Source organism: Anas acuta, chromosome Z (genome assembly GCF_963932015.1).
Source record: "Anas acuta chromosome Z, bAnaAcu1.1, whole genome shotgun sequence".
NCBI lineage: Eukaryota > Metazoa > Chordata > Aves > Anseriformes > Anatidae > Anas > Anas acuta.
This window is the reverse complement of record NC_089017.1, coordinates 39883619-39906828: the sequence shown is the minus strand read 5'-3', so window position 1 is coordinate 39906828 and position 23210 is coordinate 39883619. Positions and strand designations below refer to the sequence as shown.

Sequence of the window (23210 nt, the reverse complement as noted above, 5' to 3'; positions counted from 1 at the left end):
AGGGGACGCCCTGCGGCCGCCGCCGCTGCTCGGGCCGGGCGGGCGGGCGGCCCTTCCCCGCGGGCCGTGCCGGGCCGTGCCGTGCCGGGCCGGCTGCCCCGAGCTGCCCGGGGCGGGGCCGTGCCCGCCGCATGCCCGCCATGAGCAGCGGGCAGAGCCCCGGGCAGGCCGCGGAGGGGGCCCCCGCCGCCGCCCCCGCGGTCTCGGCGGTGCCCAGGGTGCTGTCTGCACTCTTCTACGGGACGTGCTCCTTCCTCATCGTGCTGGTCAACAAGGCCCTGCTCAGCGCATACAGGTGAGCGCCCCGCGGCTCGGCACTGCCCAGCGGGGAAGGTCGGGGCTGAGCGGCTCTCGGGGGCGGCTGCCAGCTGAGAGCCTGCTGCTGGTGCTGGCAGGCACGCTGCCGTCCTGGAAGCACCTCTGCTTTATAAGGTAGACAAAGATAAAAAGCAGAGCCCGAGAAGGTCTCCGAATTGTAAAAGTGCCTCTGACATGGTCAGGAGGTAGCCCCTTGCAGAATTAGAGACCTGCAGCTGTGAGCTGTGCACCGTTCATGTTCTTCGCATAGTTTGCTTCGTTTTTGCTGTCTTTTAGTTCACAGTGGGCTAAGAACAGACACAGAACTGAACACACACAAAAAATAAATCTAGCAGTTACTTTCTAACATGTAAAAGCCATATATTGCGTCTCCCAAAAATGATCTATGAGGCAATTTATGGTTTTGTTTCCTAGTGGTTTTCATCCCACAGTCTGCAGCTCCCTGTAAATCCCAGGTGTACATCTGGCACGTCCACGAAAGATAATCAAAGACAGCATGGCCATCAATAAACCTGAGTTTTGTACTACGAGCTTACAGCATTGCTGGGAACTTCTAGGGCTCTGCAAGACCAACAAGATTTGGAGAAATCTGTGTAGTACGTGTGAATGAAGTCTTCACACTTAAGTGTTGCAGCTATAAGTACAAACTAAAATACAGTTTAGATGTCACATGATTATCAAGTCCTGTTTCTTCTGCTTTTTTTTTTTTTTTTTTTTTTTTTTTTCTGGTGCTGCTAATACCTGTTTCCTGGAACCTCTTTCACTGCTGGCAGTTCTTGTCCTTTATTTGTGTTATGACTCCAGTGTCCCCAAGAACTTCCTGCTGTGCCTCAGGGTATTTCTTTCTTCTGTTAATGCCATGTTCCTGTCCCAGTGGTGCTCACTGGAGAAATACAGTGCACCAAGCAGCTCTTGGTGGCCTCTGTTAAATCACTGCAATCTCAAGGAATTTGTGATAAGGGAAAATTACAGAGCTTATTGAGAAGGTACGCCCCATATTGGGCATTTGTTTGTACAGGTGTGCACAGAGAATGAAACAGATTTTATTTCAGATTCCCTAGATGCAGATTTGTGCATGACCATTCCTGACAATGCAGTCCAGCAAAATGCTGCATGGCTCCTTGGAGGAAGCAACTGTTTGTTAGGTTTGGGGAGCAACTTGGCACCTGAGGATTCCGGTCAGAGAGGCTCCAAACACATTGCTGGTTAAAACATAAAGCAGACAACCATACTAAATAATTTATTTGCTTGAATTTCATTATGTGTACAAAAAATTAGCTGTTGCTACTGCATCTTTTTTTTGTCTTTTTTTTTGTCTTTTTTTTTGAAGTAGGTTTAGGGGGAAAAATGGAGACTCTCAAATTCTTGGGGTGTCCTAAAGTTTCTGCTTTCTTACTGGTCAAGAATCTGTGCTTTGAGCAGGAGCCAACTGAAAGGAATTTAGCCATTTTAGCAGACAATAGATGTTTCTACAACATTTACATAGGATTTTTTTTTTTCAAGTACATATTGTTAGTGTGTTTGGACTGTGGAGATAAGCTTTCAGGTTAGGGCAAGTACAACAGGTTTAGTTTACTGCACAGTGTATGTGAGGCCACTCAAAACCTTATGCTTTGTTAGAGTTCTCCAAGTATGTAATCTTCGCTCAAAATACACCAGAACTAATTAGCTCTTTAGAACTGATCAGCAATGTCTGTGAGGTATCATTTGTACCTGGCTTGTATTTTGCTGCACAAATAGGATATTAAGACTCCAGTAAGTGTTGCAGGTCCTGAGCTCTTCTGAAAGACTGGTCAGTCATCCACATGTACTAAATTCAAACACCTCTTTTACGGTTGTTGGATTTGGCTTTATTGGTGGTGTGGTGTTTTTTTTTTGGTTTTGGTTTTTGGTTTTGGTTTTGGTTTGGTTTTGGTTTTGCTTTCCTCAGTATTAAATGTCTGTTTGTGCTTTTCAGGTTCCCATCACCAATATTTCTTGGAATTGGACAGGTATGTTCACATATAAAACATTCTACATGTACTTACTATTTTGTAAGTTCAACTGTTGTTAACATAGAGATATATTTTAGGGGGGAAATCTCTCTTACAGTGCACTGCTTCTTTTGTTAGATGCACTGTAAGAGTACTTTGTTTTAGTGAGATGGAGGAAGTTTCAGTCCAAGTCAAAAACATTGACTAGGAAGAGTCACATAAAGAACTGGAAATGACGTTTATTTTCTCCCATAGAACTCAGCAGTTAAGAGATACAGCCTCCCAAACTGTCAAGATTGCTACCAATGGCCTAGGTGCTTTTAGAGTCCTGAAGCATTTGTGGAATATGTGTAGAAACACTGCTTCCCTCATCTGTAGACAAACAGTGTTTCCTCATAAATTTCTTCCACTTTCTCCATCAGTTTTCTGGTAGGACTACCATACGCTTTTGGTTCTTAGCTACCTTATTAGCTCGTGGGCAATTTGCAGTGCCTCAGCAGAAATACTTGGTGTTGTAGTTAGGCATCGTAGTAAAACCAAAGTTCAAGTATTCATGTACGTGGCCCATAAAGAGGAAGTGTGTGACCCTGCAAAGGGGTGGCTTGGAAAGATGGAGATTTATCTCAAACATCGTTTAGGCAGATACATTTAAAAGAGAGGATTTATTTTCTGCCAAGGTTACAAGCTAAGAATTAGTGAGGAAGAGGGGAAAACAGGTCTGACATCTCTGCTGCGTAGTGCTGAAGTGAGTAAAAGGTCTTGTAAAATTTGCTATATGAGAGGGCGGAGAAAAAGGGGGTTTGGTACTTTCAGACTGCTAAAACAACTGCACGTCTTTGGAAAGCTCATGTTTCCGTGGAAGCCAAAGAATAGAAGTCCTTCATATTAAGGGCAATGGTATGGGCAATGGGCAATGGGGCAATGGCCTTTCTTTGCAGAACCTAAGACTCAAGGCCGTTCCTTTGTTTTATTTACCAGTTCTTCCAAGAGTTCCCTAAATGCTTTGAAAAGAGCATGTAAGATGATATAATACTTCAGTCACTAAAACATAACTCCACCCTGTCCTTGTAGGTAGCCAATTATTTTATTTTTATTTATTTTTTATTATATTTTTGTATATAACATTTAGTCTAACATTTTTTCCTCCCTGTGGCCAGCATTAAAGGCTTGTGAATGCTCAAATATTCTCCCTCATTCTCAACATACCTTTATTACTTATTGTTCACTTTGTCAATAGACAGATCAATGCATGCTCCCCCCCCCAAAAAAAAAAAAAAAAAAAAGAAAACCTGTAGGAGTTATTCATCAGACTAAACAACACTCTGTGTGAAAATAGCATGATAATGCTGGGATCATCTTCTTAATTTTCTTGGCTCCTTAATATACACTTTTTTTTTTCACAAGGTACAACTTTTTTTTGAGCCATAAAACTTATATATATTGTACTTTAAATAAATAACAAGCAAAATCAATGAGAATAAAAAGTTACTCCTGTTTATTCACTACATTCTGTGCTGTTGAAAAATGTACATAATACATAACATCTCTCTATTGCTCTGCAGTTACCTTAAAGGAGTTATAGCCAGCTGAGGATCAGCCTCTTATCCCAAGCACAAGAGGAAATGGCCTTAAGTTGTGCCAGGGGGGTGTAAGGTGGTTATTGGGAAAAGTTTCTTCAGTGAAAGCGTTGTGAGGCATTGGAACAGGCTGCCCAGGGAAGTGGTAGTGTCACTGTCCTCAGAGGTCCTCAAGAAACGTGTAGATGTGGTGCTTAGGGACATAGTTAACTGGTGGACTTGGCAGAGCTAGATTAAAGGTTGGACTAGGTGATCTTGGAGTCTTTCCCAGCCTGAATGATTCTATAATTTTGTCAAATGCATAGATTTTGTCTTTAAAGCAGTTCTTCCATCACGCATTATGGTTTTGTTCTTACATGACTTCTTATTTATTTTTTTTCTCTTTGTTTAGATGGCAGCCACTATACTTATCTTGTATATATCAAAACTAAATAAGATTATCCACTTTCCTGACTTTGACAAAAGTATACCTGTGAAGGTAAGCATTACCTAGCGTGTGATAGTAGTAAGAAAATGTTACCTTCTGTAATGGATGTCTTTCTGCAGGACCTGAAAACTGTTTTCAGGTAGGAGACAAGACAGGAAAGAAGAACAGAAAACAATTTTGTATTTTTAAATCAAATGTGATTTTCTGTATCTTTGTTTCATTCAATGTTGGATTAGATGATTTCCATTTCATTGCAGTATTCTTGACTTCAGTCTGAAGAGAAATGTAATTTGGTATGCAATACATGGGAAAGGATGTTGTGCTTCATACAGCTGGATAAACTTTGTCAGGTTCCTGAAGTACTTTGTTGGATGTGTACAGCTCCCTGCAGAATCAGTGAGAGATCTGTGTCTATAAGAGCAAATCTAGTACACAACATGAAGAGAGAAATGCTGCTTGGAAATTTGAATGGGGCATGTAATATAGCAAGAGAAAAAGAATATATCAGAGACCAAAAGCCCAAACAACAGTACTCTCCAAATGTAAGATTTCAGCTTATCAGAAGGTGTTAAAATAATACTCATCAAAAACAGTGTAGGTAGGTGCTAGCTGCATGATGCAGCCCTTAAGTGTGTGTGGTCCAAAGAGGCAGGATAGAGAGAATATGAAGGAGTATCTTATATTATCTCAAATTGGGAGCTAGGATCTGAAATGACTACAGAAGTGATCCTTCTAGATTTTTTACAACCATGTTCAAGATTGCTAGAGCTTTTATTTTTATTTTTATTTTTTTTTTAGTGCAAAGGTCTGCATATTTATGTCTTGTTGCAGAATACTGGTCAGCATTTGCTCAGAGAGAGAATTAGTTCCCAGGCCTGCTGCAGAGCTCAGCTATCCTAGCTTCCTAGCTTTTCAAGCCAGCATCTCCATTGCAGAATCTTGTTTTGCTAGCAGGGTGCAGTTTACTACAATGCTGTGTGTTCTTAATGCATGTTGAAATTATTGGGGTTTCTGCACTTAGAAATCTTGAAGGAATATCTGTGCTGTTGATTATAAGATGGATGATCCTTTTTTTTTTTCTTAATATGAATGAAGAAGGTTTCCCAGTGAGTAGCTCTGAATTCCACTTATCAAAAACTTTTTGAGACCTTGAGAAATTTATTTCCTCTGCATCCTCTATCAGTCCCACTACTGTCCCCATAACCTTTACAGTAATGTCAGTACAAAGGCACTAAAAAAGTACAGCATCCTTTTCACTTTGTCCTAATAATATCTATCCTTTGAAGACTTTCCTGGATATGCTGGGAGTGGTAAACACTGCAGCATCCAAGACTTACACTTTGCTTTTAGTGCTGGATATGACAGGTCACAGTGAGTGAAATAGACCTGTCTTGTTGATTTTTTTACTTTTTAAAACACTGTTTGACTGACCTCTTAGTCTTTGACAGCTTTTGGTTTCACTAAGACACTAAGATCATTGTGGCTTTTGACTCCTGAATGGTCTCAGTGATTTCAGCTAGAGTTTTAAAGTAGCAAAGTGCTTACTTTTGCAGTAAAACTTCAGAGTTCTTGAAAAGCTTGTTAAAGTAAATATTTCACTGATCCTTGATGCTATGAAGTTGATTGCAATTTTTCCTTCACAACCGATGACTTCAGAGGAAAGAAAATGTAATGTCAGCTGTTTTCATCCTATATAGAGACAGATTTCTACGTAAAAGCCTGCTGAAGAGGTAGTATATAACAAAATTTTTGCGAGTTCATGTTGACAGGGGGAATATTTATTATGTTACTGATACTCCTTTAACTTTGAACTCTCAACTTTAGATAACTATGGCTAACTTCGACTGTACTTTACTCCTCTTTGAGGTAAAGAAGGGCAGAATTTTCAACATAGGTAAAATGCAGCCCATTCCTGTATGTTTTCCTAGCACACACAGCTTTGAGAAGACGTACCCTGTGACAAACACAGTGTCTACCAGCACACGTGTATAGGCACACCAACACCAGCTATTGCACACATGCGGACCAGGGATGTGCTTTGTCTTTCTGGCATTTCAGCTCCACTTGACTGATAGCAAACGGGACTAGACGTGCACACTACCTTTGTCCCCACTGATTACTTTGGCTGCTTTTAATCTTCTGCAATTTTTCTGCAGTGGGCAAATGACAGCTTTGAACTGCAGCTGACTATTGCGTAGAGATCCGTGACTTCTTGTATGTTTTCTCAAGGCCCTGAAATTCTATTATTGTTTCTCTGTATTGAGTTATGGCCCATATATTTCTGTGAGAGTCAGTCTCATTATGCTAGAAGCCAGAAATGGTAGAGCTTGATTTACACCTAAATATTTATCTTTCACTTCCAGTGTCTCACATAGCGTAATTCATTAGGTAGATCTAAAATAATGTATCTTCCAGAGATACTAATTTATGCGGGGTACCTAGAGAAACATGAAATATTTATAGCTTCTTTTTAATTTTTATTCCACTTGCTCTCTTGCTTATTTTGTTACAGCTATTAATATTACTTCTATATGTAAAATCCAAACATTAGGTATTAATCTGAGAGTGATAGTAATTAAAATAAAATTGATTAAAAGTGACTCTAAATGGAGTCTGAGTCTCGTTAGAGATAAATTGCTACTGTTCCAGTGAAGTCAGTGAAGCAGTGCAGGACTCAAATGGTCACATGAAGAGCTGTAGATCAGTTTGCAGCAGTTACGTTTTTTTCCCCTTAATACCAAACCACCTTCTTTATTGCTAAAACTTGCTAAACGACATCTAATATTACAGTTCTCAAATTTTATCAAAGTTTCTCAACAGTGCTTCAAAACATAATAATCTGAGTTGTGCTTTTAATTTTATCACAGTTGTTTCCTCTGCCTCTGATTTATGTTGGAAACCACATAAGTGGATTATCAAGTACCAGCAAACTCAGGTATAGTAAATAGAAGTTATAATACACTGGCTTTTACCCTTTATTTTGTGGGGGTTAAAAGCACTGAAGAAAAGCGTTGCATAGGGACTTTAATGCAAATGATGTCTGTCTGTCTAAATACCAGATACTACTATCGTATCTTATAGCACTATAGTAACTTACCCAAGCATTTGACCTGTTTACAAGTTGTATGCTTCTTTTAAATTCTTGTAATGCTTCTTTTCTTTCTTGCTTAAAAAAAATAAATCACAATACTCCTCTGTGACAATGAAAGTGCTTTTATATTATTTTCAGGGTCCTTTCCCCTCATAACTCCAGTGTCATTTTTCCTGGGTGATCTATCGACAGGGCTCGAAAGCTCTAAGACTTCTTTGAAGGAAGAGGGATGTAGGGAAGATTTGTATCATGATGTTGTTGCAGGTTATTTAGGACATACCACGAGATGGAAAAAATACTGTGGAGTGGAGTGGTAGCGGTGGTGTTCCCCTGCTGAGCACAAAGAGCTGGCTGTGGTTTGGGTTGGAAGGGACCTTAACGACCACCCAGTTCCACCCCCTGCCACGGGCAGGGACACCTCCCACCAGACCAGGCTGCCCAAAGCCCTCCAGGGATGGGGCATCCACAGCTTCTCTGGGCAGCCTGTGCCAGTGCCTCACCACCCTCTGCGTGAAGAATTTCTTCTGAGTCTCTATCTAAATCATTTAGTTTAGTGTCCTATCACTACCTTCCCTGATAAAGAATCCCTCCCCAGCTTTCCTGTAGGCTCCCTGATCCATGAGAGGTACTGCCATGCTAGTGCTATAGAAGCATAAACTATGTAGAGGACCTGCAGTAGGAGACTGAACGACAGAGTTTTCTGTGGAAGAGGAGTGCAGAATCATAATGGCTGTTGCGGAATTTGAGATCACTGCAATGCCATTGCAGCTGTTTCTTGTATGTTATTACAGGCTACTGAGGATTTGACAGTAAGTTAAAACAAAACTGAGAATTTTGTAGATTTTAAGCATATCATAACTCTGAGATGCTGGGAGAGAGAGTACATACCTTTTTGTCTAAAGAATTAATTTTCTTCCACTAGCAACATTGGACACCTGATTCTGCAACATTTTTTTGTGCACACGCTGAAATTGTTCCTCTGAAGTGTCTGTTCAGGCAAACATAATGCCTTTGGCTGCACTGTTCCTAGGAGTGTTTAAGCTGGTGTGAATACAGAAGTAGTTTCAATTCTGTGGAAGTTAAGTTTGTGGGTTGTTCTTCCCCTAACCATAATTTTTAATTTTAAAAACCTGCAACCTGCAGGTGATCCTATGCATAATCTCAAAAGGTCTCTTTGAAAGCGTCCAAAGTCAGTGTTAGGATTTGTAGTGTTTATTAATGCAGTTGCCAGCGCTTATCTTAAACAGAGGATTAATTGGTCCAGATGGCCATGCTGTCAGACTCCTGAAGTGTCATATGTAAATGTTTTCTCAAATTAGTCAGAAATGTTTCCAACTGTATCACTTCATGCAGACCAACAATATGTTGTTCCAAAGTAGTAATTTGTTTGATAGTTTGTTTGATAGGATCCACCTTTCATGATTCTTGTACACTCTGTTTTCTTCTTATGGATTTATTTTACTTTTTTTTTTTGAAAGTGCAGCTTGTTTACCAAGCTTGTTCACTTTGTGTTTTATCTTTGTTATGTGTTTTCAGAGACAGCTTTATTTCTTGTCTTTTATATTTACAATAGAAATGATTGTTACTTACCCTGCCTGTGATTTCTGTAGAAAGATTTATTTCACAGGGACTACGTTAAGCAGGAAATAGCCCTTATGTTCCATTTCACTGGTGTGGAGGGACTTTTTAGAAGGTAGCCAGTTGCAAGCTATTTTACAAACTGGCAAACCTTGTTATTTTCAATGATTTGGTTATCTAATCTGCCTCTAGTGTCAGACTGACATTTTTATGTATGGTAAGTGGTTGGGAATTTGTTTTGCTTGCCTATTGCTGGGGTAGTTGTTTCATCCTCTGGTTTCTAAAACTACATAACAATTAGAACATAAAAATGCTGTTAATTTGAAACTGTGCTTGTTTTTTTATTAATTTATTATTTAATTATATTAGTTTATTTATTATTTATTTATTTATTTTGACAGTTTGCCGATGTTTACAGTGCTCAGGAAGTTTACCATTCCACTTACATTACTGCTGGAAATCATCATACTTGGGTGATTTTATTTTATTTTTTTTCATTTTAAGATACCTTTATTTGAGATCATATCAAACAGATTACTTGTGACATCTCATCAGGGTACTGAACGAGTGATTTTTACTGTCAGACAGAGAGAAACAAAGAAAGTGGTTTTATGTAGCTTTTATCTGAAGACATAGATACACTGTAGTGAATACGAGAGAAAAAGTGTGCACTTTTCACAACTCATTCTCTTGACTGTTGCACAGGAATCAAGTAAGTGATCCGTGACTCAGATGCTTTTTTTAGCGAAGACAAATCCTTATGTCTCAAAACAGTGATGATAGTATGGTACTTCGCTTATGCAGAATAGCTTGATGAGTCAAATCTTAAAATATGCCAGTTTAGTGAAGCAAAATATGTGCTGTTAGGTCAGCAAACTCTATAATTACAACAAGTTATCTTAAATGGGAAATTAAGAACTTTATGCTATTGCAGCTTGGGATTGCTAGTTTCGAGTGTACTGCCTTGGAAGAATAGGAATATAAATCTGTAATAATTTTTCTTACCTCTAAAGTTTTACCCAGAAGGCTTGTGTTTGGGTGAAACTAGGTTAAAAGGGGAAAAACAGCTTGCTGAAGCAGTATCCAAGCAGCATGGTTGGGGAAGAGCTTTTCAAAAAGCCCCCAGTTAAATAGACATCTCCTTTTGGTTGAAGTATCGCCTTTTGGTGATCAAAATCAGTTTGAGTCATATTTGGGGGAACACCTAGATTCTTTTCTAATTACATATTCTCACAGGAAAAGCAGCATAAGTTTCTATCTTCTGTCAGCCTGAGGATTCTCTCAAGCAAGTGAGGAAAGAAAGTGTGAGTCAGTGAGATTGCAGGATTTCTCTGGGAGCATTATGCTTTTTTTTTTTTTTTTTGATGTATCTTTTCTCAGAGGCCTGCTCAGAGCTGGGGACTGGCCTAAGAGACATGGGAAGGTCTGCAAGACGCATTGCAGCATGTGTTTTACAAAAATATTTGAGACATTTCTAAATAAAGGAATGTACCTATAAGAAGTAAGGTAGCTTTATGGTATGCTTTGCCCTACTCTGTGTCAGCACTGATGTAGGCACACTGAAGAGTATTAGAAGCTTCTGTGCTTTCCACTCCAGATGAAAATCTTGTTTGATTTCAAAAATAACCCAGATAGTCTGCTTTATAGCATTTTCCCCATGAAAGGTGAGATGACAAATTGCACAAGAGATGTGTAGTGATTTTTATTTTTTAAATGACTTGAAGACACTTAGGTATGTCCCGTATGAACACCAGTACAGGATAGGTTACAGTGTACTCTAGTACTGATACTTTAAACCCTTAATCTTTACTATAAAAAATATCTAGTAGCAGAGTACTCATGATGCTTTTACGATCTCTGTTCTCAGTGCCAAAATCTGACAGTTTGGGCCATAACTTCCCATCGTCAACCACGTTGCTTCTGTAAGGTTTTCAGGACTGTGCCCTCCTGTTAAATATTTCGTGATTACTAGTTGCTTTGGAACATTTCAGTCAGAGAGACATTTAATCTCCTCTTCAACTAATGAAAACGTGAACTGTCTAATTTTGTCTACAGGAAACGGTACCCGCTGAGCATTTTTATCAGTGTGTTTGCCATCGTTCTTGGGGCTTTCATAGCAGCTGGGTAAGGTTTTCATTTGTGAAATGTGCTTTCGTTTTGTTTCATAACATAACAGAAGTCATGTTATGAGAGGAGGGACAACAGGAAGAGTTTCTTCCTTGTTAAGTGCCAAATGACCCTAAGTCGATCCACTTACTCTGAATGAAATTGACTTGGATAATCTCTCTACTGACATCATTGTGAGGTGCAGGAGTACAAAGGGAAAGATTGAACTCCATCTGGAAGTATTTGGGTGCTTCTTTTTCCACTCCTAGCTTTTCTGTGTTTGCAGAAACATAGCAGGTTAAACTGTTTAAAAAGCACTGGCTTCCTTTCATAATATCATTGTATTTTAATAGTTTCAAAAGAATATATTTGTTCTGGGTAGAAACAATGTTCTTTTGGTTGTCAAATTTTGTTTTGAGTTAGACAATGTCTACTTTTTTATCACTTTGAGCAAGTTCAAATACGAGATATGTTCACAAAGTACTTATCTGTTAGTCTCCCGTGTTTTCTTCTTGTTCAAAAATTCATTTACTTAAATGGAAACGTAATATATTTATTTATTTATTTATTTATTTTCCTAATTTTTGGCTTTACTGTGTACAAAGGTAAATAATTTCCATGTGGTGTGACTTGGATAGAGCCATGTCCTATTAAATAAATCTCACTATATCCATGAGGTAACTAGTCAAAACAGAAAGGATGACAATATGTCTGGTCTGACTATAAAAAAAAATAGATTTTATTCCATAGCTACATTTTTGTGTTAAAAGAAGTAGATAAATATGCTCAGAAATAATCGAACAGGTTGTCATGTTTGAGACAGACGGAATTTTTCACAAACTGAAAGCTGAACTTTTCCTTCTACTTCCATACTGAGTTCTGGGAACTCTCTGATGACTCATTTGTGATCGTCCTGTGACTGGAGAAATAGAAAGTACCTTGACATGCAAAGGAGATTTAAAGCAAAGCCTGTGACTTGAATGATTTCTCAGGATTTACATTTCTTCATTTATGGTAGTACTCTGGTTAAGCAAGGTAGTATTACACAGTATAGTATTTATTTATTTACAATATAATATATCTTTTCCAGGTCTGATCTGTCTTTTAATCTAGAGGGCTACACCTTTGTATTACTAAATGATATCTTCACAGCTGCAAATGGAGTTTACACGAAGCAGAAAATGGATCCAAAGGTAACTGAACGGTGATTAGGTTGAATTTAACATTTTGACAATAAGGTTAATTAGTATATGACTTTATGAACATTCTGTATGCACTAATAAATAGTTTTATTGCTTTCATATTTCAGTTGATAGGTGAATATACACATCATTAATACAGAACAGCCTGGGAAAAAACTCATAATGAGTGTCAGAACAGGCCTAAATAAGCAGCAAGTTTTATTTTCTCTCAGGTCTTTTAGGAAAACTTTGTGGTGACTTTATAATGTTGCTTTTGTTTAAAAAAAAATCCAAGACAAAAGCAAACTATGTACCAGTAAGCTTGATTTATATCTAAGGATATAATCATTTGACTAGAAACACACTTTTAAGTGACATTTATGTAAAATAAACCTGTGGGGAGGAACAGAGACCTGTCTAGTTTAAGTCAACAGCCATCACAACTGATATCTTTGTAGGCTATCCAAAAGCAAGTCTAAACTCAGCACCAGTATGCCAAAGCATTAAGTGATACCTTGATAGATTATATGCTATATAAACGCTGAGCAGGCTACTTGGTGACACGAAAACATACCAAGTCATAGCAAAAAGCAGTTTTGGAGATGTTGAATTCAGGTTTTGTCACTGACTTTTATGGGTTATTCTGTACAGTGGAAATCTGTGTCTTTTAATAATCTCAGAAGTTGCACTGAACACAGACCCTGCATTTTTCTTTGAGAGCAGCACTTACTGGCCTCACAGGTTTCTGCAAAATACAGTGTTTCATTTTAAAGCAACACCTAAACTGCAGAGATTTGCTGAGTAGTATAACTGAATCTGGAAGAAAGGAAGGCTGCTTTTTCATTACCCTGATCCTCTTCTGCCTTTCTGTCAAGCAAATTAACCTACAGGATGTATGGCACCCCTCAAGCTGCTTGAAGTTACAGCAGGTAGCAGTGGCTGCAGGTGCTACATCTAGGAGTCAGGCTTAATTTTCACTGTTACACTGGCCCCAAGAAGCCACCTTACGCTGTGCATTCGGGGTGAATCTGCACTAGCTGAATGCAGTCTAATGCAAAGCATCTCTGGACTGATGCCTCAGGAAGTTTATGGCTAGCTACCGCTGTACAGACACTTTTCCAGGTGTAGCAGAACAGTAGTATTTTTCTGAGTATTCTGTGACGGAAATGGAAGCACATCTTAGCCCTAAACACCGAAACCAATGATCACAAACTTGTGTTTTAAATTGTAGTACATTACCTTCTAGCTGCTCGTTTATGATAGCGTCAGAAGAATTGCCAGAGCAGTGTTTATTTTTTTTGCTCTCAGTTGTCTTGTATTTTGAAACACCATGTTTCATTTTTCACAGGAGTTGGGAAAATATGGTGTCCTTTTCTATAATGCTTGTTTTATGGTGGTTCCAACGGCTATTATTAGCTTTTCTACTGGAGACTTTCAGCAGGTAAGCAGCAATATTCCATATATCAAATTGATAACAGTATTTTATTGTGTTTTTGTTTGTTTGTTTGTTTGTTTGGTGTGTTCTTTTTTTTTTGAGGTTATGAATTTTTATTTGTTTATTTATTTATTTATTGAGAAGTAATCCTACCTCCATGTTAGTAAGGCTAGCATTTGGAACTATGTCACTTGGACTTACCCTTTACAGATAAGAAAATGCAATTATTCACTCTAAGAAGAATCTGAAGCTGAAGTATAGCTCTTATAGAATTACCATTTCAAAGTAATACAGGACAGGGTCCCACAGCTAGAGCAAGTGGTTGAGAATCCAGCTGTACCATGTGGTTTGCCATGTTCTCTGGAAAGAGGCTGCAAATACGAACACCAGATGATTTCCAGTTTTTCTCTCATTCAGAAGAGAATCTTGTTTAGTCTCAGTCTGGTTTAGTAACCTGCATGCTACAGTCTCACCAGACTATAGCGTAACTCTCCATAGGTAATTATAGGACACCAATACTGTAGGCAGTATGTCCTGGCAAGTAGTGTAGCAGACCAGAAGATTTGTGTTCTTTTTCTGGCATCCTCACAGTTTTGCTGAGTCACTTTTTTCTTACCTATAAAAAGAGTCTGAAGATTTGTATTCCCTTTTGGAATTCCTTGAGATTTGCCCCTGAAAATTGCTACAGAGCTTGTGGGTATCATAAATTGTTCCAGCATCCTTTTATTGCAAGTTGTTGTGCCCTGAGCACTCATGATTTTGTCTTTGTGTTCTTATAAGTCTTCTTTCACTGGAAAAATTGTCATTCCCTGAAAAATGATGTGATTTATATCTATTCTATGTGAAATGCCTTCTTGTCATCTTAGTCAGTTGTCTCTGAAGTTAAATATATCAAACTGTTTCAAAAGTTACATAAACGTTTTGTTATTATATTGTAAATCTGTTTTGTGATTTTTCACATTTTCACGTTAACTACATTTTATATCTGTTTACAGTTATATAGCACACAATTCTCTCTATCTCTCTTTTTTCTTTGTTTAAATAGGCAACGCATTTCCAGCACTGGACAAATTTTTTATTTGTCTTCCAATTTCTTCTTTCCTGCTTGTTGGGGTAAGGACAAAGGGCAATCAAGTAAGACATTTTAATGGCAGTGTTGTGCAGTGTTTATTGCTCCTTAATAAAGTTGAGGAGCACTTCATGATTCAGTGTTTCAAATTGCAAATCTCCATTGTAAAACTTATGAATAAGTTATGTTAAAATTCAAAGAAAATGCATTTTTCCCCCAGGTTTCTTTCTTGCTTTTAAAATATTTCTAATACTGTAAATAACCATTTCAGTACTACCTGTGTTGTTGTCCTCACAAGTACTGTGGTCAACAAGATAACATTTAGGTTTTTAGTTTCTGTACTCAGTATCCCTCTGCTAGCCATCTGTTCTGATTATCTGACTAAATCTATGCAGTTAATAGAATGTAAACACTTTAGTATAGGAACTGCTTCAGTACATTTGTTCTTTAAAGTATCTGGAAGAATATGGGGCACTCAGAAGTAAGAAACAATGCTTTTTTTCTCTTGGAATTGCAGAATAGAAAAGTAAGAATAGAATAGGAAGAATAGAAAAGTAAGTTGGGTCCTATTCTACTCTTTCACATAGAACCATCCGAAGGGTCAAAATACTTTTACATATTGACATTTAAGAAGTACAGAGAATGGAAGCGACTTTGCTAAAGCTCAAGCAGCATAAAGAAAGACTTAATTTTTTTAGATTATATTTTGAGTAATTTGTATATGCACCTAGTTGACTTAAAGTACAGATCCACATGTCTTTTGGGGGAGATAGAACAAGTTGGGATGAAGATCTCAGCAGAATACTAGTCCCTGAAAAATGTTGAACATTTTAAAGTATTGCTGAGATTCTGAGCTCCCTGGAAGGAACTTAAAACATTTTTTTCTTTTATTTTCTGTAGGTTTCTTTTGATGTATTCTACTGTCCTATGCAGTCATTACAATTCTGCACTTACGACAACAGTAGTTGGTGCCATCAAGGTGAGTAAGGGATTAGAAGAGAATGCTGAAATAGAGCATTGCATCAACACTGATCCTGATTATGCTTTGAGCTGGAAACTCAAAGCAAGGGCTAACACTGAGACACTGCTTGTGTCATAGCTGTATTTTTACATTTTGGAGATCCACACTAGAAAGTCACCTTGTTTTCTTCCATTGAAAGAATGTATAGATATACTCTAGAAAGCAATATGAGTATTGCTTTGGTTTAATTTTTCCTATAAGAGAAACTTGAATCGGTTTTAGTTAAAAGATGTAAAAAAAAAAAAAATGTAAAAGATGTGCATTTAATCACATTTCAACAGGCACTGTCACCTGCTAGTGTTTTTTTTCAAATTGCTATGAGTTTGTCAGGATAGCCCTAAGCAAATCCATTGCAAACTGATACAGACTAATCTATGTTCATTTGGGGTTGAACTTATTTTAATTGCTCCTGATAATAGGGCGCTCATAGATGAAAAATAATGGCTAAGCCATAGTAACAACTGTAGTACGGAGCTTATTGCATTATGTTAACTGTTCCATCCTCTGTGTGGGAACTTGTATTCTAGCTGAACGGACTACTTCATTTTGATTTATATAACTTCTGGTCAATTTGATTAACATTAAAATGAGCTTGTCTTAAAAACTGAACTTGGTGTCCTCATAGTCTATTTTCTCTAACCGAGATTAAATTGAAACCAGTGCAACTTTCTTTGTGTTGATGAGACCACAGTGTCTGATTTGTGAAGACTACACAAACACCAGTAGTTTTGTAGGTCAGTTTGGAAAGGAGCATAAAGCTTAACCCAGAAGAGTTTTAGTAAAAGATGAATTTCATGTGGTTGTGGGCCAAATAACTACCAATATCCAAACTAGCTGAGGCACAGGAATAACAGTCATCAAGGTGCTCTCTTGAGTGGGTGACTAAGGAAAACACTAATTCCAGTATAGCAAAATCCGCAAAAAGAAGATGGTAGTTCTCTTTCTACAGATGTTTGTTCATTTGCTATTTTGCTTTTGGAAAGCTGGTAAGAATAATCTAGTAGTTTTTCCTTCAGGTCCTGAAAGCTTTCTTTCAAATTTTATATATCAGCTTTGAACCATTAAGGTAGAGCAATGCTATGTCTATTTTCTGAAGTATAATTAACTAACTTTGAAATGCCTTGGTTTGCTTTAAAGTTGAGAAGCACTTCATGATTCAGTAGTCCCCAGTAGAAATCTGTAGAAATGATGTCATTGTTCAGGTTAGCTGCTAAAACATTTGAAACCAGCAAAGCACTGGTAAAATGATCACACAGTTCTACAGCTTTCCTTCTTTCTGTAGAGGGCAATTTCAGATTCCCAAAACTTGATGGGGCTGGTACTGGACTCTTTAGCTTTAAACTGTGCCTGACTTGAATTTGAGCCAAGTGCTTTCAATGAGCTTTTAGTTGGCAAAGTAAGGAGGTAACCCTTTTACAGCAATAATAAAAAGCTTTTATTATAACTTTAAAGCATACTTTTTTAAGCTTGAGAATCTGAAACCTGCTATTAAGAAGTGGGATTTGAAATGAGCCTTCCAAAGATTAAAAGGAAGTACAATTTCAGAAAGTAGCCTTAGCTCCATTTTGCCTAATGTCAGATAACTAATTTTCATATTCTGTTTGTCTCTTCAGAAAGTCACTCTCAGTGCCTTGCCTCACATTTAGAAGATACACTAGTTTTATTTTCTGTTAAATTATCCATAATGATGACATCCCAGGAAACTAATTTAAGCACTAATTTTAGAGTGGCCAGCAACAGAGCATAGCTACATGTATTTCTTTAGTAAAGTAAATTAATCTGTGTTCTTGGAGATATCAATTGATTTCAACAAATTCATAGCTTTTGTTTTCTTTTCAGAATATATCCATCGCTTACATCGGAATGTTGATTGGTGGAGATTACATATTCTCTATGTTGAACTTTATAGGCCTAAATATTTGGTGAGTAGAACTTGAATAGCCATTGTTTGTTAAAGCTGAAGATTTCTCAGTGAGATACGGTTTTATGTTTTGTTTGGTTTGGCCCACTTGGGTAATGCAGTTTGGAAACAGCCTGCCTGAGGAAGCAATGCCTCAGGATGTGAAATTCATTACAATTAGTTATGTTTTTTCATATTTGTTTGCAGATACTGAATCTTATCACGGTAGGATCTTTACTATAGAAACATGCCTGAAGATTTACTTTTTTTTTTTTTTAACTATCCTTTTTTATGAGTAGTTTTGGACCTGATCAGTTCTGTGCTGTGAGTCTTCCAAGGGAAAAAAAAAAAAAAAAGTGGTGTGGGAAACAAGAACACTGACTGAATGAGTTGTGTTCATTGAACATGAGTTACGATTCAGAGTTGTGATGGTTTGTGTTTTGATGAACTCTTGCACCTGCTTCTATGGATGTGTTGAAGCAGATGATAACTGATCTTTGTAGTGTCGGGGCTAGTTTCTGACATGGCTTACATAGTTCTCAGGCACTCCTAATTTATGGTAGCTGGCATTCCTTAATCATTCGGAAGGGCAAGTAAATACCTATAAAGTGACCGTGTGTGCATACTTTATCAAGAATCTCTGACACCTGTGTTCATTCTCTTTTCTTTAGTATGGCAGGAGGACTGAGATACTCATTTTTAACTTTAAGAGGAAAAAGCAAGTCTACGCAATCTGGGGATGAAGAGAATGCACTTCTCGAGTCAAAGTGTTAGTCAAAATACCTGCTTTGAAAAAGATTGAGGACTTAAACAAGTATGTGCTGGAACATATTTGGAATGAGGAAAAAAAAATCTACCTCAGTTACCACAGATCTGCACACATCCCATTGGTTCAGAAATATTTTTGCACACCATATTTTTTACACATGGACAAGTTTAATTTTTAGCTTATTAAAAAAAAATAAATAATGTGATTATTTATAAGAACAAATGCCATACATGAGCAAATCTCAAGTTATGAAGTTTTTAATTCACCTGGACTTTGGTGCTACTTGTACCCAACAAAATCTGTTAGTTCTGCCTCAGTTTCTGTCTTCTCTTTGAGGAAAAACTCCCTGCAAGGATCACAAGGCTTGATTCACCATTGCCTTGTGCCATATATAATCTCTGAAATCAGTGAAGAGACAAAAGATGCTTGTGGCTCAGAATGATTTCACCTATGCACTTACTACTCACTTGTATAAGTGACTGTAGAACATATGGATCAAAGGAGAGATGTGCCCCGAGATTGTTCTGTGTGTACGTGTTGACTGAAGAACTCAGGATATGGCCTAGTGTGTTTGGTATGCACTGTGTAGACATTCTCTCTCAGTCTTTTCCTCATTCTCTGTAACATCACAGCATTCTGCTGCTGTTGTCACTGTTGTTACAAGTGAATCGTCATAACTTTGCTGCAGCATTGAGGAAAGAAGGAAACTTGGAGAGGCTCTTTTAATAATTAAAGAGATTTTTTTTTTTTGACAGAGCCAGTACCAAGCAGGTAATTTAGAGAGATAACAAAGGTAACTCTATTTTTGTGCAGGTACAGTCATCATTTTATATCACAGTCCTCTTCTCCAATGTTTTGTCTGTAATTACTAATTAATGCTGCACAGAAGTGATGTTACAAACTACAAGTGGTATAACTAATTGATATATGGAAATCTAACTGTTGTGTTTCAATGGGAAGAAAGAATCTGCATCTTACATATGCAGTGAAAGTTTTTTTGGTACTAATTTATGCTCAAAATTCAGAGCAGGTGATCATGGCAAACCTGAGAGTTTGCTATATCCGGCAAGGTGAGTCCAGCGGTTCAAAAAAAAGTCTGGACTCTGATGGTTTCTGTTATTACTTAGGACAATAAAAGCATTGCTCTGTATTCTCACTTCCTTCTCTGAAAATACAGCAGATAATGTTTACTTGCATTTCTGAGGTTGTAGTGTTTAGCCTTTGAAGCTAACCTTAGAAGCACTGCAGCACTGGAGGACAGCAGGTTTTCAATTCCATACAAACATGAGCCAAGATTTTTTTTTTAAATAGTCAAATCAAAAGAAGTTTTTGGAAGACTTTGACATGGAACCAGGATGATGTCATGACTTGTATCCCAGTTTGAATTAAAATACAGAAAAACATGAAAGGCATTATGTGATGTGTTACACTTGAATGACCAGACTGGATTAAATCTAACAAACCAGAAGCTTCAGGGACTGCCTCCGCTGCCCACTACCTGCATGGATTCGAATGGTAAGAGGAAGAGTGACTGCTGATATTAAAAGTGTTTATTAGTAATTAGCAAACACAGTCAAAGTGGAAACAGAAATCTGGGCTATAAAGTTTCTCACGGCAGGCTGTGAGATTGACTGGGGCTTTGGGCAGTCTGATCTAGTGAAAAATGTCCCTGCCTATGGAATGGGATTATCTTTAAAGGACCCTTCCAATTCAAACTTTTCTGTGATTGTGTGAGATGTGACTTATATTGTCTACCCATTGAGGAGCTGTGCAAGGGATGGGTTACTACATATGTTTGAGAGATCTTGTGTTTTAAAGGATTTCCTATGTACTTAAAAAGCGTTCACTATTTTGACTATAATACTAATGAATACATAATGGCACCTACTAAATAAGTTTCCACAAAGGAATAACTGTGTACATTTCATTGATTAATATTTTGCTGTACATTTATAAACAAATACAGAGTGTAGTTTCAATTGGTTTTTCATTTCTGTGTAAATGGACAGTTGTAATGATTTCAAGTACACGTGTAGGACATAAATATTTGCTTTCTATAGGATCAACTTCTGGACTATAGTTGAAGAATTTTTCAGAAGTTCATTCCATACTGTAGTGGAAATAATTTTATTTATTTTTTTATCTGTATCTTGATTTTGAATTCCTTCAGGCTTGGACTTACCTAACATACGGACCTGGCTCTCAGTCTTTTTGACAGTATTATTCAAATGGTTAAAAAGATTAGGAATAATCAAAATTAGGTATTATGTAGAAGAGCGTGCAAGTGATTGCATCCTTTCACAGATCAATTCAGCTTCAGTCACTTACTATTTTTCTTCTGTATCTGCAGAGATAATATTGTTCCAGTAAATGTACTGGTTGAAACTCTGGGAATATGGATTGAACCAGACACGGTTTTTCATGTTAGAATTTAGCCAATTACTGAAATGGCTATTCAGAACCTCCAGCTAAGCAATTTAAGCTCTCAGTTAATAAAGCAGTAATTTAAAACTGATTTCTCATACGATACATCTGTAGATAATCCTGCTCTTTTCTACAGATTTCATGTTAGCTTAATGTAATATTACAACAGTTGTGAAACTATCACTTCTTTGCTGTGTGAAACTTCAGTTTCTTTCTTTTGGAACAATTGAAAAATGGTTACAGAAAACTTAAGTCTACAGAACACATATTTAAGCACTAGTAGGTGACCTAGTTTTAAGAAATAATTGAGTGACTTCTGAAAGTCACATTCCCTTAAAAAAGTGCCTTATGGTCACATAATGCTAGCTACAAAGCTTGATTTTCAGAAGTCACTTCCATACTTCTAAAATTTAAGTTTTACAGGTGACAACGTGTGTCTACAAGGAACTTAAGTATGGTAACAGAAGAAGATTAAAAAACTTCTGAAAGCAAATTTAAATTAAGCAGTAACTGGATTGGAAAGGAACTTTGGACTGTACATTAACCTGTTCACTCTTGGTTTTATAGGATTGCTTAGCAGCAGACTAACTGTAATGGAGTGAAATGAAGAGAGAGAAAGTACAGTGGCTGTCACAAGAAGCTTTCTAGCCATGCACTGTGTAACATCCTTGCAGTGATTCCTGTGAAAAGATAAAAGGAATACCTCGGGGGAAAAAAAAGTAGACTGGGCTGGATGAACAATTCCTTGAATTCAAAAGGACTGTTTTGTTGTTGTTGTTGTTGTTTTTCTTCTTGGATCTCAGCCTGATTTACAAGTATTAGGCCCAGCACAACATGTGTTTCAGACTTGTAACCAGTCTCTGGAAAAGAAGTAAAATTGCAAGGGAGTGTGGGCAGAGCTGGAAGTGCAAAAGTGAAGACCTATAGCTGTGGACTTTGTGATTCTGTAGTCAAAAATGGTGTTTTGTTTTGTTTTATTTTAAATTTATTTAAAGGAGGTATTCAGCAGCATTGTTGCATATGAAAAGGCATAGCACAGCTTGTTCAGATTTAAAGTTTTCCTTGAGTAGTGAATGACTCTTCGGGGAATTTGTGATTGTATGTAAATATTTAGGAGAAATATAGTATTCAGACCATTTTTAAGACTGGCCTTACCTGTGGAGTAAAATGAGGTGTTAAGATATAGAAAACAGTATGAATTTTTAAGGGAGATTAAATATCAAGAAACTGGCTTGTTGTTAAGATAGTAGTGTTTTTTATATCATTTTGTTACAGTTAATGTTACATTCCTTGTGATTCAGACATCATCTCTTCTCTTTAATTCATCTGTGTACGTTGGTTTTCTGACCAAAGGTGTCAGTAATGTGACACTTGATATACATTGCTGCTCTTCAGTTGAAGATTTCTGGGTGTCAGAGATTCAGATTAAATTTTAAAGATGCTTCATCTTAAATGTGAAAGAATATCATTGAAGTATATACACAATTTTTATTTTGCCTTATTGTAAGTGCATGTATAACCATCAGTGTTCCTCTTCTCCAGTTTAAGTTGGTCTTTGAAGAATGCGTATTTCAAACTGCCACTGCAAAGAAGAGTAAATGTTTCTGTGCCTTCCCTGAGATTTTCCATGTTAACATTAAAACAAACAAACAATCAAACAAACAAACAAACAAAAAAACTATTTGTGTGAATTTAATTAATTGCATTTTAATATTACTTTGTATTTTCAGCTTTCCAAAAATTTCATGTTGCATTAAGGTACTGTTCTTGACACTGCTTTTTAGCATTATGTTTTTGATCCATGTCCTCAGCTTTAACACTAGTTCCAATGTATTTTGGTCAGAAAACTGGAAGTCCTGTTGCCTTGTTAATATCTTACTGTAGTAGTTTGTGCCATAATTTCACCATCTGTAAAATGGGTATTAATCTCTTACCGGAAAGCTTTTTTGAAGGTAATATAATATTGCTCCTTCTATTAAATAGGAAGAATTAGATGTCTTTATTACCCATTTATTATTTTGTCTTCAAATGTATTTTTCTTGCCTAAGCACAAGTTCAGTGTGAACTTGCCCTGGAAGTCTCTGGACTGGGGCTTAACTCTTCACCACTGTATGAAGTAGTGCTGTTGTGTTATCCTCAAGGTCCGGAGTATTCTTATCCAGGGTTTTGGTTTAGACCCATCTTCAGTCTCTATGATTCCTAAGCAACTACAATAAAAATATTTTTATTCTTTTTGTTCTTGTGTAACCTCCAGAAAAGGAATGAAACCTTGCTACTAAAGCAAGCACCAGAAGTCATTGTTTCATTTTGATAGTTTTTTTTCAGTCGTTTGCAAATCTGT

General features: G+C 37.3%; 1 protein-coding gene across 1 annotated transcript; it reads left to right on the top strand.

Moving 5' to 3' along the window:
• Positions 1-18: 18 nt before the first annotated feature.
• Positions 19-23116, top strand: SLC35D2 (solute carrier family 35 member D2). The gene is made up of 13 exons (XM_068666678.1): positions 19-295; positions 2276-2309; positions 4260-4346; positions 7163-7230; positions 9366-9437; positions 11020-11088; positions 12161-12263; positions 13600-13692; positions 14732-14799; positions 15656-15734; positions 17616-17698; positions 18348-19960; positions 21437-23116. Exons 1-12 carry the CDS (start codon positions 132-134, stop codon positions 18448-18450), a joined length of 1023 nt encoding a protein of 340 aa, XP_068522779.1. The 5' UTR covers positions 19-131; the 3' UTR covers positions 18451-19960; positions 21437-23116.
• The last annotated feature ends 94 nt before the right edge of the window (positions 23117-23210 follow it).

Coding starts and splice junctions, on each gene's coding strand:
- SLC35D2 (XM_068666678.1), top strand. CDS start 132: ATGCCCGCCATGAGCAGCGGGCAGAGCCCCGGGCAGGCCGCGGAGGGG. Junction 2,310..4,259: donor TATTTCTTGGAATTGGACAG/GTATGTTCACAT, acceptor CTCTTTGTTTAG/ATGGCAGCCACTATACTTAT. Junction 15,735..17,615: donor CAGTAGTTGGTGCCATCAAG/GTGAGTAAGGGA, acceptor TTTTCTTTTCAG/AATATATCCATCGCTTACAT.